Source organism: Taurulus bubalis, assembly GCF_910589615.1.
Source record: "Taurulus bubalis genome assembly, chromosome: 6".
NCBI lineage: Eukaryota > Metazoa > Chordata > Actinopteri > Perciformes > Cottidae > Taurulus > Taurulus bubalis.
The window spans coordinates 16,642,103-16,659,469 of NC_136594.1; the positions used below are offsets into that span (position 1 = coordinate 16,642,103).

Genomic DNA, 17,367 nt, shown 5'->3' on the forward strand with positions numbered 1-17,367 from the left:
TGGATTCCATTAAAGAATGGAAAATAAATAATACATGTATTACAAATAAATAAAAAATATTATATATACACACACACACACACACACACACACACACACACACACATACACACATATATATATATATATATATATATATATATATATATGTATATGTGTGTGTGTGTATATATATAATATTTTTAATTTATTTGTATATATATATATATATATATATATATATATATATATATATATATATATATATATATATATATATATATATATGTATGTGTGTGTGTGTGTGTGTGTGTGTTTGTGTGTGTGTGTATATATTAGCCTCATTACTGGGCCCACCCCTATTGTAATGTCTCAATATCTCTCCAGGGTTAGTCTGATATCAAACAAATCTCCGACAACGACATTCCTCCTGACCCGAGTTCCTTCTCTCGTTGACAGCGGCCTCCATTTGAACAGCTGCAGTGTTGCTCTGTCCGAGCAGCAGTGAAGGCAGCAGTGCGGGCGCATCCCACCTGAGCTGTACGCTACAGTGAGTGTACACAGACAAGATGGCAGCTTCAGTAGAAGACGAGTTTGAAGACGCGCCCGACGTGGAGCCGTTAGAACCAACACTGAAAAACATCATCGAGCAGAAGTCTTTGAAATGGATATTTGTGGGCGGAAAGGGCGGCGTTGGTAAAACCACATGCAGGTAAGTTGAAGACAAAATGCTCTTTAGCTCCTGATGTTGACTCAGCACAAGCTAACGCAGCTAGCTAGCTCAGATTAGCTGCCACCATGACTTTTACGTGGATTTTCCCGTCAACGAATGTTTTTTTACACAACACGAATCTAATGAACAGCAGCTTCACGTGACACGTGTCGGACGCGCACGCTTTAGAAGATCGTCGCCGTTACGTTACATCTAAGTCAGGTGCCGGTTAGCCATTATCTGCCGATAGCTGTGTGAATTGAATGCTGTCACGAGCTAACGTTAGCCAGCTGGCACATGCATCCTTGACTTTCTCAAGAGGGGTGACAGTCACGATGCAGGGTGGCACCGACAGCCTGCTGGTTTTCTTCAAGGGATAACTTTTTGTTGTGACTCCGCTAAAGGACGTCTAACGTTATCCGTCATCCGTGGGTAACGAGTAGGCTAACGCTGGTTAGCTAGCTAGCTAGCTAGCGTTAGCTGTCAGTTTGCCCCATATACTGACAGCTAAGTCCTTTAACCATCGTTGAAGGCGAAAATTACAAAAATAAAGAATATACAACAACAAAAAACAGAATTAAGCAACATCCAACATTAAGTAGCTCGCGTTAGATAATTAAATAAGAATACATTATTATACTATATGGGTACTATAATGCCCACATAGTACAGGTTTAAACGTCCTGTGGATCTGACAGGCATTCACAGCATCCACCTAATTAGAGTATGTATCGCTCAACTTGCTCACTGCCGTTTACTTAATGCAACTTCAAAGATTACAAACATCTTCTGTGTCATTTTTCTAGTTGCAGTTTGGCTGTGCAGCTCGCTTCTGTCAGGGAGAGTGTCCTCATCATCTCCACCGATCCAGCTCACAACATCTCCGATGCTTTTGACCAGAAGTTCTCCAAGGTGCCCACGAAAGTCATGGGCTACGACAACCTCTTTGCAATGGTGAGTGGCACTGCATTAAGAAAAGCTACGTTCCTATAATCAATTTGGATGCCATAATTTAAACGGTAAAGATAGTAAAGTGAAAACAGCAGAATTAAATAAATGAAAAATGTTAAGCCCTAATACATTATACATGAGTTAAAAGAAAATGGCACAGTTAAGGCTCTGTTCTGTTGCGACAGCCCTGAAAGCCATAACAGTGTGTCATGCACAATACCACGACCCTGAAACCAAAGCAGCTAAATTAAATTAAGTAATTTGTAACCTGTTCTTTTCCTACTGTGACATGTCAAAATGTTGCATATAATTCACATTGATCTTTTTGCTGTTTTTCCTAAAATAGATGGACAAGTGGATAGAAACAGAGCAGCATTTGTTAACAAATGTATTTAGGCTGTTTATGGAAAATTAGGTAACTATCTCTTTAGTGTCACGAGGATAGTCCATTCCGCATTCGTGTCTCAAGCACAAAACATCACTGTGTATCAAACTAACTTGCTGAATGCCCTGAAACTATTTGTAGTTGCGCAGGACCTCAGAAGTGCTGATTACTTGTGCTTGTGTGGGTGCAGGAGATTGACCCAAGCCTGGGTGTGGCAGAGCTGCCTGATGAGTTCTTTGAGGAGGACAACATGCTCAGCATGGGTAAGAAGATGATGCAGGAGGCCATGAGCGCCTTCCCTGGCATCGACGAGGCCATGAGCTATGCAGAGGTCATGAGGTAAGACAACATGGTCACTGGAAAACCAAAGCAGATTTGCATTTATTTTTCAGTAATTTGACTGAATAAATAAATAAAGGGTAGTCAGTGTTGTACTAACTCAGCACTTCCGTCTCCCTGTCCCCCAGGTTAGTGAAAGGCATGAACTTCTCAGTGGTGGTCTTTGACACTGCCCCCACTGGTCACACACTACGGCTGCTCAACTTTCCCACCATTGTGGAGCGTGGTCTGGGCCGCCTCATGCAGATAAAGAACCAGATCAGTCCTTTCATTTCCCAGGTGAGGAAGAGAGGAGCAGGTCCTGCCACTCATTGATTGTAGTCATTTACCAATTTTTATAATGGGAGTTACAGGGCTCTCAAGTTTTTAAGACAGGTAAGAGTGACATATCCTCCTCCTCCTCCCTCCCTCCCTCCCTCATTCCTCCATGGTGAGGGCAGCGCGACCAGGTCATGTTTACGTGCTGCGGCACATTAAATAGCCTAGAGTTTTTTTTCAGCGTGAGAAATACGATCTGTGGCGGGAGGGCGTGACTTGAGACCGAAATGCGTGACAGTCACGCTCAATGCGTGACACTTGAGAGCCCTGGAGTTAAGATGTTTTGAAAAGATCCACAAAGCTACTGTTGAACTTGAAGTAATGATACCAAGTGGAAAGGTAAAAAACAAACAAAAAGGTAAATAAAGTTTGTGGTTTGTATTCAAAGGAGTTATTCATTTATTTTACACATTAAATATGAGTGTTTCTCTCTCACTGTTTGTAGATGTGTAACATGCTCGGTCTGGGGGACATGAACGCAGACCAGCTGGCCTCTAAGCTGGAGGAGACCTTGCCAGTCATCCGCTCAGTCAGTGAGCAGTTCAAAGATCCTGTAAGTCCCTCTGGTTGCTTTCATGATGTTTGAGTTTTTCTTTTTGTGCAACACAGGCTTTTCAAACTAAACTTAGTTACTGAAGTGTTTCTATATCTGCATGCAGAGTCTTTGTTGCTCTATAGAGGAACAAAAGATATTTTTATCCATTTCAGTATTGCCAGTCAAAGTCAGCAATTTGCAATTTAGCAAAAACATTTTCACTGCAAACACTTTTCACTTGCTGTGACTGGATCTCCATTTTGTATGCATCTATACGTGGATCAAATATACTATTACTGCATCTATATGTTTTATGTCGACTGCTTAAGACATTATGATAATATCCTATTTCTATTGTATCTTTTCCTGATTGCAACTCTGCTGTCGTGTGTTCAAATGTTAATTTTTACATAGACATTATGTAGATAATACAAAAATATTTTGGACAACTCTCCACATGAACTATTCATATTAAAAGCTTTCTGTAAACTCTTAATTTCTTCCTCACCTCCAACAGGAACAGACAACCTTCATCTGTGTGTGCATCGCTGAGTTCCTCTCTCTGTATGAGACGGAGCGGCTCATCCAAGAGCTGGCCAAATGCCGCATCGACACGCACAACATCATCGTCAATCAACTTGTTTTCCCTGAATCTGAGAGGCCGTGCAAAATGTGTGAAGCCCGCCACAAAATTCAGTCCAAATATTTAGATCAGGTAAAACTCGGTAGTTTTATGTGGTTTTGTCAATACGGCTGCATAGTTTGCACTGACTGTCACATGCTGTGTGCCTCATTAATGGTCTGTCTGCTCCCTACAGATGGAGGACCTTTATGAAGACTTCCACATAGTCAAGTTACCGCTGCTGCCCCATGAAGTTCGAGGGTCAGACAAGGTCAACACGTTCTCTCAGCAACTTCTGGAACCATACAAACCCCCAAATAAGTGAACTCCCTCCCTGCAGGACCTCCCCTGTCCCTCCTGCAGAACACACCTTTACAGTCTGAACTCGCCTCCTCTGAGCTCCACCCCCAACCAGCCTCAAACCCTGCAGTAACAGCCTCACGTTGATCCACTCACTCCTCAGTCCGTGATCCCAAGCAGAGCACTGCTACAGCAGGACACATGTCCTTGTTGAAGGGGAGCTGATGAAATCAAACACACGCATACGTAACCTTCTATATTGTTACAGAAGTAAGATGGTACAGATTTGTGCTGCCGTTCACCTCAACTTTCCTTCATGTCCTCCATGTGGCAGTTGTACTTTTCCTACTTTAAGCATTTAACTTTCTCTCTCCAAAAAAAAACATCCCCTCATCCATCATTCGCAATGTCAGGCCTCAGTTGTGAAAGCAAAGTGTTTCCAGTGACGGTGCTGTGTATTCCAGGATAAAACGGCTTTCAGATGGTTGGTGTTAATGCTTTGTTTATTCTGTGTGGTTTGGTCGCTGTGTCTGTCCTCCAGTTTGACTTTTGACCAAAATGTAATGCAAATTCATCACTCACATCTGGAACTTACATCAAAATGTCAAGATTCAGGGTTTGATGGCAGGCAAATGAAAAGAGATAATTTCCCTAAAAATCAATATGAAAAACGTGTCAAATTATTAGATCTCCAATCACCATATAACCCTGGTGTAAATGCAGTAACCCTAATGTCAATGAGATTTTGAATCAAGTCAAGATGGGAGTTATATGGCGATGTCATTGTTTGAACTGGACAGTCTTAGTGGCTTCTGTTAAATATTTTAGGCCGCTGCTTCAGGTGGTATTTGGTTGGAGACGTGTGAGCGGCTGGAAGATAAAGTTTGTTACACTACCAGGCAGGTTCCCAACACTCGGTCAAACATTTTGTGTCCACCCTGTTTACAGACGACTATAAGGGAACACTATTGAAAGATATTAGTAGCCTTATTCTAGTGCATTGTAAAAAATATATTGAATGTTGCTCGATCAAATGTGGAACAAATGGATGGCAAGTTGTTTCAGTAAAATCACAGCATCTTTGCCCTGGTGATTAAATTCTGGACTTGATTGGTTAACAGGTTGTTTCATCCTCAAGGAAATGCATAATTACCCCCTTCCGGTCACTGGATGCTTTTGGTTTAATAATCTGTTTTCTATAGATTTTCTTTTAATTATGTTGCGAGTGTTAATTAAAAAACTAAAATTGCCTCAGCTGAGAGCCTTTTGTCTTTTTTTTCTTTTTAAACCACATGCTCACTGCTTATTTTATTATGTTATTGCTGATGTTATTTTGAGTAGATGGAAGCTATTTTCCATAAGAGCGCACACAGACCTAAACCGACCTGACTGCAGATTGCCTCTGACAGAGCACGAAGTCCCAGTTAACCTTCCACACCACAGTTCAGTAGGGACTGACTCCGATGAAAGGCCAATGCCCGGGATGAAGATGTGCCACAGCAAAACTAAACAGGACCAGACACAAACCTTGACTAGTGTACTGTAGACGCATGAGCGTCACAGGCACAGCGAGGGCCACTGCTTAAAATGGCCAAAGTCAGTAAAAGTCACTTAGTCTTTTGAGTTGATACATTTCTTTTTGAAAAATGTCCTGGTGGGAAAGTGCATTGGTAACAAGTGGGATTATTACACCCCACTGGCGAGAGGAGAGAAATAAGTTTGAAAGGATGGACGCAGGAAGATGCCTTTTTCTCCACTGCCGGAAATGCACTTTTTTTTTGTTATTCAACACGCATAATTATAAACCTGTAAGCGTTGTTGTTTTCATATCACTTAACACGACAATTTGCCATGGTTCACTTGCTCAGGTTTCATAATTCCCGACTGTACTGCTCGGTCCTGCGCGCTCCTTGTGCCCCGGCGCTGCGGCCTGTCGCTTGTGGTCCATCACCGAGCCGCGCTCTCCCGGTCGGGGGCCGCGCTAATGAGCTCCTCCTCCTCGTTTTGGGGATTTGCCCCGGGGCGCACTGACCACGGACGCACCGAGGAGGCTCCGAGGATTACTGCCATGCAGCCGACCGAGCCTCGAGTTGACCGAGCTGACGCCAGGGGATATCAGAGTTATGAGCTCTTTGAAAAAACTCCACTGGCGAGCACAGAGAAAGACGATACACTGTTAAGTGAAAATGTGAATGCACTTCTCCAGTGTGGCCAATTACGCACGGAGATGCGCTGAGCAATTGGCACATTCATCAAGAAAAAACACGAGAAAAGGTAAGGAAAAAATAATTTCAAGACTTAATACATTCGAAATAATTGAATAGTTCGTTCTTTTAGTGTAATTTTGTTAAGTTACTGGGGAAATACTTCAAATGAATGACCAGAGAGTTTGTCTAGTTTGAGTCAAGTCAAGGTTGATCTGTCCGTGGCTTCTGACCCTTGATACATGCGCTTGCTTGTTCCCACAGCAGGTGTAATCACAGCGTGATTGTTTCTTCCATACAACTATTTTATTGAGGACCCATAATCTGGTTTTCACCAATGACTGTCACCTACACAGCCAGAGTTGCAAACGCCCGTTTCTGTGGCTTCTCCAAGCTGCTTTTGGCCTGGAAAGGCAGCATCTACAAGGTTTTATATAAAGAGTTCCTGGCTTTCTTTGCCATGTATACCGCCATCAGCATCACATACAGGTAAGATAGAGAGGACAGCTTTAGGAAACACTGTTGACACATGTGCATGCATTGAGTTACAAATGACTATCACTGTTACTCTTTTAGATTTGTCCTGTATGATGATCAGAAGAGGTATTTTGAAAAGCTGGCAATTTATTGCAACCACTACGCCAGTCTCATCCCTATGTCCTTTGTGCTGGGTAAGCACTAATTATATTATTTGGGATAACAGAAGAGAGGACAGAATTTAAGCATGTGGATAGATGATTTTAGCAAGGATCCCACCATTTTTACAGACTTTACAGTATATCTTATGTTGTATTAATCTGATCTTTTTTCATTCTTTCTTTTTTCCTGCATGAATCACCTAATACTTGCTAGTTTAGACAGTATGTGATACGATTATATGACAATATTGGCTCTCTAATGTATCAGTTGAGCGAGCTCAATAGCAGATATAACAGCAAAGCCAATTTTGTTTTTATTTTGCTTGGGGCCCCCGCCTGTTCTTCATAGAAAATATGACAACAAACACCTTTAGCCCCTCATTCCGGGTTTGTTCCCTGTCTCAATGTCTCCTCTGCTCTGCTGTCTGAAGGTTTCTATGTGACCCTGGTGGTGAACCGGTGGTGGAGCCAGTACACCAGCATCCCGCTCCCTGACAGTCTCATGTGCGTCTTGTCGGGGGGCCTCCAAGGGACCGATGAGCGTGGCCGCCTGCTGAGACGAACCATGATGCGTTACACCAGTCTGTCAGCCCTGCTCATCCTCCGCTCCGTCAGCACCGCCGTCTTCAAGCGGTTCCCAACCATGGACCACGTGGTGGAGGCGGGTGAGTCGACAGGTGTATAGTGATGGTGGTGGTAGGGTCCATGCTTAGCCAACAACACCCACTGGGAGTTTGCAGTGAATGATCTTAAACAATATTTTAAATGAGTAAAACGTTAAATGAATAGTAAAAAATGCTTTCCATGTAAATACACAATGCATTTAGCCAGTGCACGTACCTCGAAGCAACTGTTATTTGCATTGAGCTCTACGTCAGATTAACCTTTCTCACACAGTACACAGTAATGAGTGTCGTGCTCTTTATGTAATGGAGAGTGATATTAATGAACTGTCAGCGACGATTTTAACAACGGGTTGGGGGTGGAGCAGGTGCACAAAACCTAAAAAGAAATCGAGCCAGAATGAGAGGTTTTATAAACAAGTGGCACATAGCTTAGCCTGTGATTCAATCCACGGAGCAGGTTAGGTTATCTTCACTGAGAACACTGAAACAATCTGATGTTCACTCGTTTGCATTGCGTCAAGTTGTAGATGTAATAATTACGCTGATGGCTTTACATTGTAGTTAGTTGATGGCTCACTGCGTCTCATATCAGACGCAGCGGGCTGTGACAAAGCGTCACTATTTGACATCCTCGGAATGAGAACGGGCTGGTGTTTAGTTTAGTTTATTTACTGGATCCCCATTAGCTGACGCCTTAGCGGCCGATAATCTTCCTGGGGTCCACAAAAAGGACAAAATACATAGTAAAACATAACGTGAAACAAACAGTTAAAAATAATACAAACAGAATAAAAATAGTACAGTCAGATACCTGGTGCAATTCAACCATAATTTATACAAGAAAATCAGATGACTAAAAAGCAAAGGAAAACGTTAAGTGATTGATGTCCTGAGGTGTGCCTTTAATTGTTTTTTGAATGACAGATTATTACCAGTGTGAGTTATATGAGGAGGTAGCGAATTCCAAGCATTAATTGCACGAAAAATAACTGTTTGTTTGAGGAGGTTTGTTCTTGGGGTTGGAGGTATTAAGTGACCTGAGCTAGCGTTCCTTGTGAGATGGTTGTGTCTATTAAATGTATATTGTAATTGATTGAAGAAGTATTCAGGTGTCTGATTAAATACGACCTTTCTGAAAAATGTGAGGAGGCCGTAGTGAAGTAGAGTTTCTACTGAGAACCATGACAGGCGAGAGTGCATATATGCTATATTAGTTCTAGTTTAGTTCTATAGATAGATAGACAGACAGACAGACAGACAGACAGACAGACAGACAGACAGACAGACAGACAGACAGACTGACTGACTGACTGACTGACTGACTGACTGACTGACTGACTGACTGACTGACTGACTGACTGACTGACTGACTGACTGACTGACTGACTGACTGACTTCATCCAACACTACACCCAGTAGTTAGTGTTATAGATAGATAGATACTTTATTCATCCCCAGGGGGAAATTTGTTGTAGATGGAGAGATGTGATCAGTCACACTTACGTCATCAGTGTGTGTTGTTTACTCTCCAGAACATTCTCTACACCAGTGAACAGGAGAAATCCCAAGGACAGGCACATCTTGAAATGCAGTGGTGATAAAATAATCATACAGCAGTTACAAGATCACGTGACGCTGGTGTAGCAATCCTCTCCTCACTGTTTCCAACCATGTGGACGCTGTGTGACTTTTAAGAGTTGCAAACATGATGTCAACAGTTATATTTCAACAAGCTATTTTCTCACTGATAGAGCTATAATGTCTTTTCTTGACACAAATCATTCTCACACACTTTAAAAAGACTTATTTGAAAATTAGACTCTACGACTCAGAGGTGGAAAGAATACTAGAATATTGAACTCCTGCTGTTAAGTAAAAATAAAACGTGTCAGTTAAAATGTACTATGAGTAAATGTGAAAGTTGTGTGTGTGTGTGAGGGGTTGATGATATGAAACTACTGTTAAATGAAAACAGCTTTAGAGAGCTTTATCAATTATCAATTACAACCGCTTTCCTCAGTATAGTCTCACAAGAATGAACCAGAAAAGAGACACAACTCAGACAATTGTACAAAAATGATCAACAATAAATATATGTAATAATATAAGGCCTTAAAGTTATTTTTAGAATCAGCAGTAGAACAAAACATCACCAAAGCAGACACTGTGGACAAGTATAAACAATGTAAACTCAACATCAGCTTTAGCTTTGGCAGGTCAGCTCAACTTCTCCACTCCTTTAAACTCAAAGATAAATATAACCAGTCCACTCGTACTCTTATCTCCCACTGTGCTCCTCAAATTTAAAATACTTTGGACTGAATGGGGCTCTTCAGGGATTAACCGCCTCAAACAGCAGAAAGTCCTCACACACCTCACTGAAGGTAGAAGTTCTTCACACAGAAGTCCCAGCTGGAGGATCCACAACGAGCATGTCAGCATTTAGCAGGTTAGGTAGACCCAGACTGACCTCACTGTACAGGTCATGGACATGGTGGGTGTCTCAAGTGTGCTCTACCAGTGGTTCATTAATTAAGATGGGTGCATCTTTAAAAAACTGAGATAGAATAATACTAATTATAACCCCAGCCTTGTGTGAGCCTTAATTTGATTGTGCTAGAAGTAATCTCTGTCTGTGAACTCGGCTGCCAGGGAACACAACCACAACATTTTTTTAAGTTTAATTTCCGGTGTGACCTATCTGGAAACGGAGCTCTGCCCCCCCGGTGGCCGCAGCCACACCTGCAGCTTCTGTCTGCAGTTTGTGATTTATTTCCTTTTTTCTGTTCAGTTCTCACACAGATTATTAGGACATTTTCATCTGACTTTTGATTTTACTCTGTGACAAAGGTGACTTGACATGCAGCAAAGTAATACTTGCGATAAATAGTAGTAATTGACCCATTGACATGTTTAAGAATACTCAAAACAGTACAAATAACAAAAAACGACTAAATTATGCTACAGTAATGAGAGTGAATGTGATCCCTGCCCAAAGTTCTGGCAACCTCAGACATAATCACAGAATATTGATCCCTTATTCCTCCCTTTCTGTGAGGCAATTTTGAAGTTTTGCTGTTTGTGCAGGATTCATGTCGAGAGAGGAACGAAAGAAGTTTGAGGGTCTCCACTCTCCTTATAATAAATACTGGATCCCCTGCGTTTGGTTCACCAACCTGGCGGCTGCGGCCCGCTGCGAGGGCAGGATCAAAGACGATCACACACTCAAACTACTACTGGAGGTGCAGCCGCATGCACACACACACACACACACACACACACACACACACACACACACACACACACACACACACACACACACACACACACACACATACACACTTGTGTTTTGACAAAGATTCTGTTTGAGATGTATATTCACAAAGACATAAAGGCAGGAAAGTTTGGTGAATGAATGCTGTGTGTGTGTGTGTGTGTGTGTGTGTGTGTGTGTGTGTGTGTGTGTGTGTGTGTGTGTGTGTGTGTGTGTGTGTGTGTGTGTGTGTGTGTGTGTGTGTGTTTTAACAGGAGCTGAATGCATTCAGAGGGAAGTGCAGCATGCTGTTTCATTATGACATGATCAGCATTCCCCTCGTCTACACTCAGGTAAGTGCTGTGCTGCTCGGGATGCTGCATGATTTGTACACCGCACTCACACTCACATCGTGAATTGAACTCTGACTTTCATGCACCAATATACTCATCATTTTCTTTCTTCTGGAGACAGTTTTTTACATTGGTGCTGAAGAAGTGTTATTCTAGTTTTTACAGCTGAATTAACAAACAAACGTGAACTGGTAGGCAATGGAGATACTGGTTGATATGCACATTTGGCTCCAACCATCATTGGTTTTAAACTATTTAATCGTAAAATGGAGCTGCTGGTTTGAACAGTATAACAATAACTTTCAAGGACTTCACGTCTTCTGGGTCGTTGTACAATAGTATAGGTTTATGGTTTCTGATTATACGTCTTTGACTTAAACATCAGTTGTGTGCTTTGGTTCTTAAAACTACAGTTCCTGCTGCCCTTAGTTACAATTGCTTAGGAAAGATACAAGCCTACTTGAGTCCAAAAAGTTATTGATTCAAACATTGTACTTTCATTCTGTTATGAGCCGTGCAGGCCCCATAATCTTATCTCTCAGAGACATTTTGATCTGTCACAGTAAAAGAAGTACATGTGTAGATGACACACTGTCTTGGCTAACAGGGACATGTGAACAGAACAGAGCCACCATTAATGTTATTAATAACACCTTTGATTTTCTTACTATGACAAGTCAAAATGTTTGCTGTGAAAAAGTCCTGAGGATATTTCGTACTACAATGCTCTTTGGACAAAGATTTTATGAACACCTTGTACCTTTTTACTAATAAATCCTTTTTTTTTAATTACAGCTACTTACTTATACCGATGTATGAAAGATAATTTCATGCTCAACCAACTCACATTGTTTCTAAGAAGAATAAATAAGTCTGTCTTCCTGGTGTCTTGGGTGTAACTGATGTCATGAAAGACTGTTACATTTAATTGGCCCAGTAAAGAGCCAGTGTGCACAATGCCCAACGCCCAGGCTGTTAGTGGCACCTGTGTTTGGCATGACAAACAGTGAGAACGGTGTTATTGCTTGAGCATGATAATGGAAAGTTATTAAAAGTCAGATAAATGCAGAAAAGTATTTCCATAAAATAACTATTCCTTACTTTAAAAGGCAATCAGGTAAACTCAAAAGTTACTCTTTACTAACTTCTTGCATTACATATTATATCTTTAAAATGTTGTGATTTTCAATTTGTCCACTTTCAAGGATTCAAGGATAATTTATTGTCATTATGTGCAAAAACAGTAGTGCATTCAGTGCATTTTGTATTATTTGCATCAGAAAGAATGCAGCAACAAAACAATTCCCTTGGTAGGTAAAATGGCCGCTATCTAACATCAAACATGGAAACATTATCCATCAACCTCAACTATGCTTGAGCACCAATACACAAATAAAAATCTGAATGAAAAATAGTATCATGTCACCAATTGCTTCCATCTTTCCCACAGGTGGTGACTTTGGCCGTGTACAGTTTTTTCCTGGTGTGTCTGATTGGTCGCCAGTTCCTGGACCCCAATCAAGGCTATCCAGGTCATGACCTCGACCTCTACGTACCCATCTTCACCCTGCTGCAGTTCTTCTTTTACGCTGGCTGGCTCAAGGTCAGAGAGAGAGTCACAAATCATCTGTTGTGTTTGCTGAGCATGATACTAAGATACAATCAATGATTCATGCTGTTAGCTATTTACATTTTCTGTCTTCTGAAGGTTGCAGAGCAGCTGATCAACCCTTTTGGAGAAGATGACGACGACTTTGAGACCAACTGGCTAATAGACAGAAATTTCCAGGTCTCTCAATGTTAACGCTGTTTGACTGACATTTCCCATTTGAGCATTGCCGTCATGTCTTTATTTAAGTTCAATATAACTGTAACTTATTTGTCTGTACTGTCATTACTTTAACTGTGTGTGTCTGTTTGCGATTTCCTCTGCAGGTGTCCATGATGGCGGTGGACGAGATGTATGGTGATCTGCCGATGATGGAGAGAGATCGCTACTGGAACGATTCCAACCCCAGACCCCCGTACACCGCCGCCACTCTCTTTGTCCTCCGCAAACCCTCCTTCCAGGGGTCCACTTTCGACATGGCGTGAGTCTCTGGCTTTTACCTTCTCATTCTACGTGTGCTCGACATGTGACTGTGATACTTTCAGTTTGAATCACTGCGTGGGAAAGTTTGGGGGATGAAAGTGAAAGTATTCTGCCTGAGAAGGTCAAAAATGTCCAAACACAACCACTGTATAGTATTTTCTGGAAGATGAGAGGTAAATAACCTTGACTTCTCTTGACAGGATCCCCAAAGAGGAGATGCACTTCCAGCCTCTGGAGGACATTGCTGAGAACCTGGAGGAGTCAGGCGGTCATCACCGCAACATGGCTCTCTTCAACCGCCTGCTCAACGTGGCTCCTTCCCCCACCGGCTTCATGGGAGGGGCCCTTCGGCGCACCTCAGCACAACTCCAGAGGCTACGCCACTCTCCTAGCATTGAACAATGCACCAGCGATGATGAGGATGATGAAAGTGGTAAAATAGGTAAAGGTGGGTCTCTGCCGTCAGGGCTGGGGCAGGATACACAGAGCACCGTGTGCAGTTTCAGGGAGGAGAAGAGCGCTAGAACGCCTCTGCTGGAGATTCAGTTTGGGGCGGAAGAGCAGGAGAGGCGAGGAGGGCACCCTGCTGCCAATGAGAAGACGGGAGAGAGAGCAGTGGAGGGGAAGAGTGAGGAAGAGTGGCAGAACTGGGAGGAAAGAGGGAAAGTAGAGAGTACAAGGGGGGAGACACAAACTCCTGCCTCACTGCTTCCTCCTCCCCCCCAGTCCTCAAAAGAGACTCCCACCCAATCAGCCTTCGCCATTCCCTTCACCTCCCGTCACCCCTCTGCCTTCCTGTTTCACCCGACTGCCCACTCCAGTCTGGATCACTGCAGCTCCCAGCCGGCTATCAACCAGAACAGAGCCGTGCCCACTATTCCCAAACCTCCCTTTGGTGGAAGCAAAATGTCCTTCCTCACAGTGCCGTCTTACGACGAGCCTCAGCGCTTTCGCAGTGTGAGCATGGGATCAGAGCTCACTGGGTCTTAGGTGGACGATGGGTCGTGATATTCCCACAAACTTTTGGCTGTTTGAAACCCTTTTCTTGTTTTCACCAGTGGCATTAGTCATTAATACAAAACTGTGCTGCCACTTTTACTTTGAATCTGCAGCACTTTTACTAAAGACTTAACTCAAATTATGTTATAGAAAGCAACAGCTCTCCATATTTCCAAATGACCCTGATGGCGTCTGAAAGCGTAAATTGTGGTGTCTGAAAGTCAAATGTGAACTGTACTACGTTTCTGGGACCTGGGAGGAAAGTTTTGGTATTTAAGGATACGACCGGGAATTTTAAAGAAACATTTTAGGAAGATTTGTGCTCTGACTGAGTCTGTGAGAAGAAGAAAATAATACTAATCTCTGTATATTTAATTCAAATGTTTTTGCTAAACTAGGCTAAACAAGTTTGATCACGTTTAGCCTAGCTTAGCCCCAAGACTAGAGGCAGCAGGAGATTGGCCTCTGTCAAAAAAGGAAAGTTTCTTTACATGTTGTAATGTTGTATCTAGCAAACTACGCACTAGACTTCCTTATTAGTTCAGTGTTGTCTAATAAGTCAACAACTTCACCATGAGACAGGACTTTCGAGGTGCACCATGGCAGTTGGCTTAATAATTAAGCTAGCTTCTGAGCAATTAAACCAACTGCTCCATTGTTTTGTTCACAAAGGGAGACAGCTTTTGAGTTGTTTAAAGGAAAGAGAATTGACCAATTTTTCCTCAAAATATTTAATGTTTTCCAGTTGCCCGCACATTATATTGAAGAATATCAATCAATATATTACCTGCATTTTATTAGCTCCTAAGTCATAAATGTAAATACAATGATTTTTAATGAATTATCTGTTGTATTTTTAAACTTAATTTAAATAACTATTGAATAAAACAAATGAGATAACACAACTGTTTTGCATTAATGACAAAATGATTAGTCATTGTTATGCATTATTTCTGTATCTTACCTGTAAAAATACATGTATAAATATTATATAATAAGGAATGAAGCAGATCATATTATTGTCAGCACACATAAAGGTACAAAACATATAAAAACTGTGATTTATGGCACTTACTATTTAGTTTTCATACGCAATCACAAATATCACTCCAGATTCCAACATTGACCAGCAGGAGGTGATAGCAGCAAACCAAAGAGAGTATGAAAAAAAAAAAAGTACAGAAAATTGAGACCTTCTTCCACAACCTGGCATCCCAGCATGCCCATGAGTGGGCTGACCTCCTCCTGCGGCTCCTACCTGGGCTGCAGCCCGGGTGAAAACGCCCTTCTGGCCTGGGTGGACTGCCTCTGCTTGGCCAGGAAAGACTGAGCCGGGCCTGGAGCTCTGAAATCCTTACACAGACTGTGCTGCCGCAGAGCTGAAGACTGCATGAGGAAAACACAACTGTCAGCTGTTAGTGGAAACCCTACTGTACTATAATTTAGGTCTGTTAACCACACCGGACAAAGACCTGCTATCACAAATAATAATGAGTGCTTCTACTTCTGCTACTACCACCACGGTACCAGCATGAAGATATTTGCCTTAGAGCCACAACAGCTCTACGAGGAAACAAAAAAAGCATTTTTAAAAACCTAGTATAATTTGCATGGGTAAAATAAGACCAGGGCTCAATCATTGTAAGTGGTTTGCTTGTGAGAAGCTAGTGAGGGATAGCATGAACGATCCACCCGCCAGATGAAGCTTCACGCTTGTGGGTTTAAAGAACATACTTTGTGTATCAGAGAAGACACTCAGCTGTTTACATCCTCCCCGTCAACAGGTTTTGAATGGCTCAAATTTCTTTAACATTCATGTACTTCTGATAAACAGCACTTAGGCACACAGTTATATGGATTATCTTTCCTCGTGTACTCACCATGCTTTGCCATGCTGTCAGGATCAGATTCTCCTCTTTTTCCTGTCTGGACCTTGTATCGTCACCTTGATTTTCCTGTAGCAGTCACATTTGAAATGTTGTTTCACCAAATCACTTTAACACAATGTAACAAAACACAACAACAAAGTAGTTCAGAGAGTCTGGACAGACACTAACACACCTCTGGAGCAGGTGTCGTCATGCTATCAAACGATCCGGCCTCCTCCTTGCTGGTCATAGGTTGAGATATATAGCGCAACACAACAAATCCAACCCGAATAGAAGCAGATAAATGTTAGCGTGACTGAACGACTTGGACACCAGCAGCCCCCTGACCTGCCCCGTCTGTTTGCAGCTCAGTGCTGCTCTTAGCTATATTTTGCAACGGAGGCCCTGGTTTTGTTGTGTGGCAGACAGAACAATATGGAGAGGTGCTGCAGGCTTAAATGCTTTGGCTCCTCGCCACAGTCAAAGATGCCATCCTGCTGACGCTGTCAGAGGGCCTGGAGATTAGTAGGTATTTACCACACAATGCAATTAGCTTTACAATAGATATGACATATGTTGAAATCTGTTGTGTTACGTTTGGGGAGCACACAATCATTATAAGCAGGGACATCATGACCCGATAAAGCAATAACAAATGCATTTATGGTGCTAATAAGAGAATACGAAGAAATTATCTTAATAAGCTACGTCATGTCACACTTTGCTGTCTCCACAAAGATGCACAAGTAAGTGCCTGTTTTTTCTGTTAAACTGAGTCATTCCAGTTTCAGTGACCCAGAAATAATGTAGTTCCCCTGATTATCACTTGACCAGCATCAAAGGCCAGCAGTAACAGCTTATCAGACAAGATCAAGCAACAGAGAACATGCCTGGCCACTGGTGGCTAGTTGTCTAGCTCTCTATTTCCTGTCTCCCCAAGTCTGTTTTTAAAAAGGTCAACACATTCCAGTCTTTGTGCTGGCTTGAGGGGAAATGCGTTTTATGTTTTTGTCATTAAGTGTGAAAACACAAGTGTGGGGGAGGATTTCAAAGAAGTATGTTTGTGTGCGTTTCTCTGGAACCAGGAGCAGCTGGGTTTACTGAAACTGTCTAAATTAAGACGGAAATCTACCCTGCAGCTCCTCGCAAACGAGTTGACCATATTAGCCACAAGGTAACGTATGCTCGCACGT

General features: G+C 42.2%; 2 protein-coding genes and 1 long non-coding RNA gene across 3 annotated transcripts; 2 read left to right on the plus strand and 1 right to left on the minus strand.

Annotated features, from left to right (window-relative positions):
• Nucleotides 1–548: 548 nt before the first annotated feature.
• Nucleotides 549–5,395, plus strand: get3 (guided entry of tail-anchored proteins factor 3, ATPase; the record flags this gene model as incomplete). The annotated part of the gene is made up of 7 exons (XM_079219390.1): nucleotides 549–691; nucleotides 1,498–1,645; nucleotides 2,218–2,366; nucleotides 2,495–2,645; nucleotides 3,130–3,237; nucleotides 3,737–3,934; nucleotides 4,038–5,395. The coding sequence occupies 7 exons, from the start codon at nucleotides 549–551 to the stop codon at nucleotides 4,164–4,166; spliced, it is 1,026 nt and encodes a 341-aa protein (XP_079075516.1). The 3' UTR covers nucleotides 4,167–5,395.
• Nucleotides 5,396–6,682: 1,287 nt separating this feature from the next.
• best2 (bestrophin 2) lies at nucleotides 6,683–14,297 on the plus strand (the record flags this gene model as incomplete). The annotated part of the gene is made up of 9 exons (XM_079219872.1): nucleotides 6,683–6,834; nucleotides 6,922–7,016; nucleotides 7,415–7,648; nucleotides 10,697–10,851; nucleotides 11,138–11,215; nucleotides 12,666–12,818; nucleotides 12,924–13,004; nucleotides 13,151–13,305; nucleotides 13,508–14,297. 9 exons carry the CDS (start codon nucleotides 6,683–6,685, stop codon nucleotides 14,295–14,297), a joined length of 1,893 nt encoding a protein of 630 aa, XP_079075998.1.
• Nucleotides 14,298–15,249: 952 nt separating this feature from the next.
• LOC306738043 lies at nucleotides 15,250–16,491 on the minus strand. Its single transcript, XR_013771006.1, has 3 exons — nucleotides 16,368–16,491; nucleotides 16,187–16,261; nucleotides 15,250–15,692 (listed from the first exon to the last, which is right to left on the minus strand). It is a non-coding gene; the product is annotated as an uncharacterized lncRNA (long non-coding RNA).
• Nucleotides 16,492–17,367: the final 876 nt, after the last annotated feature.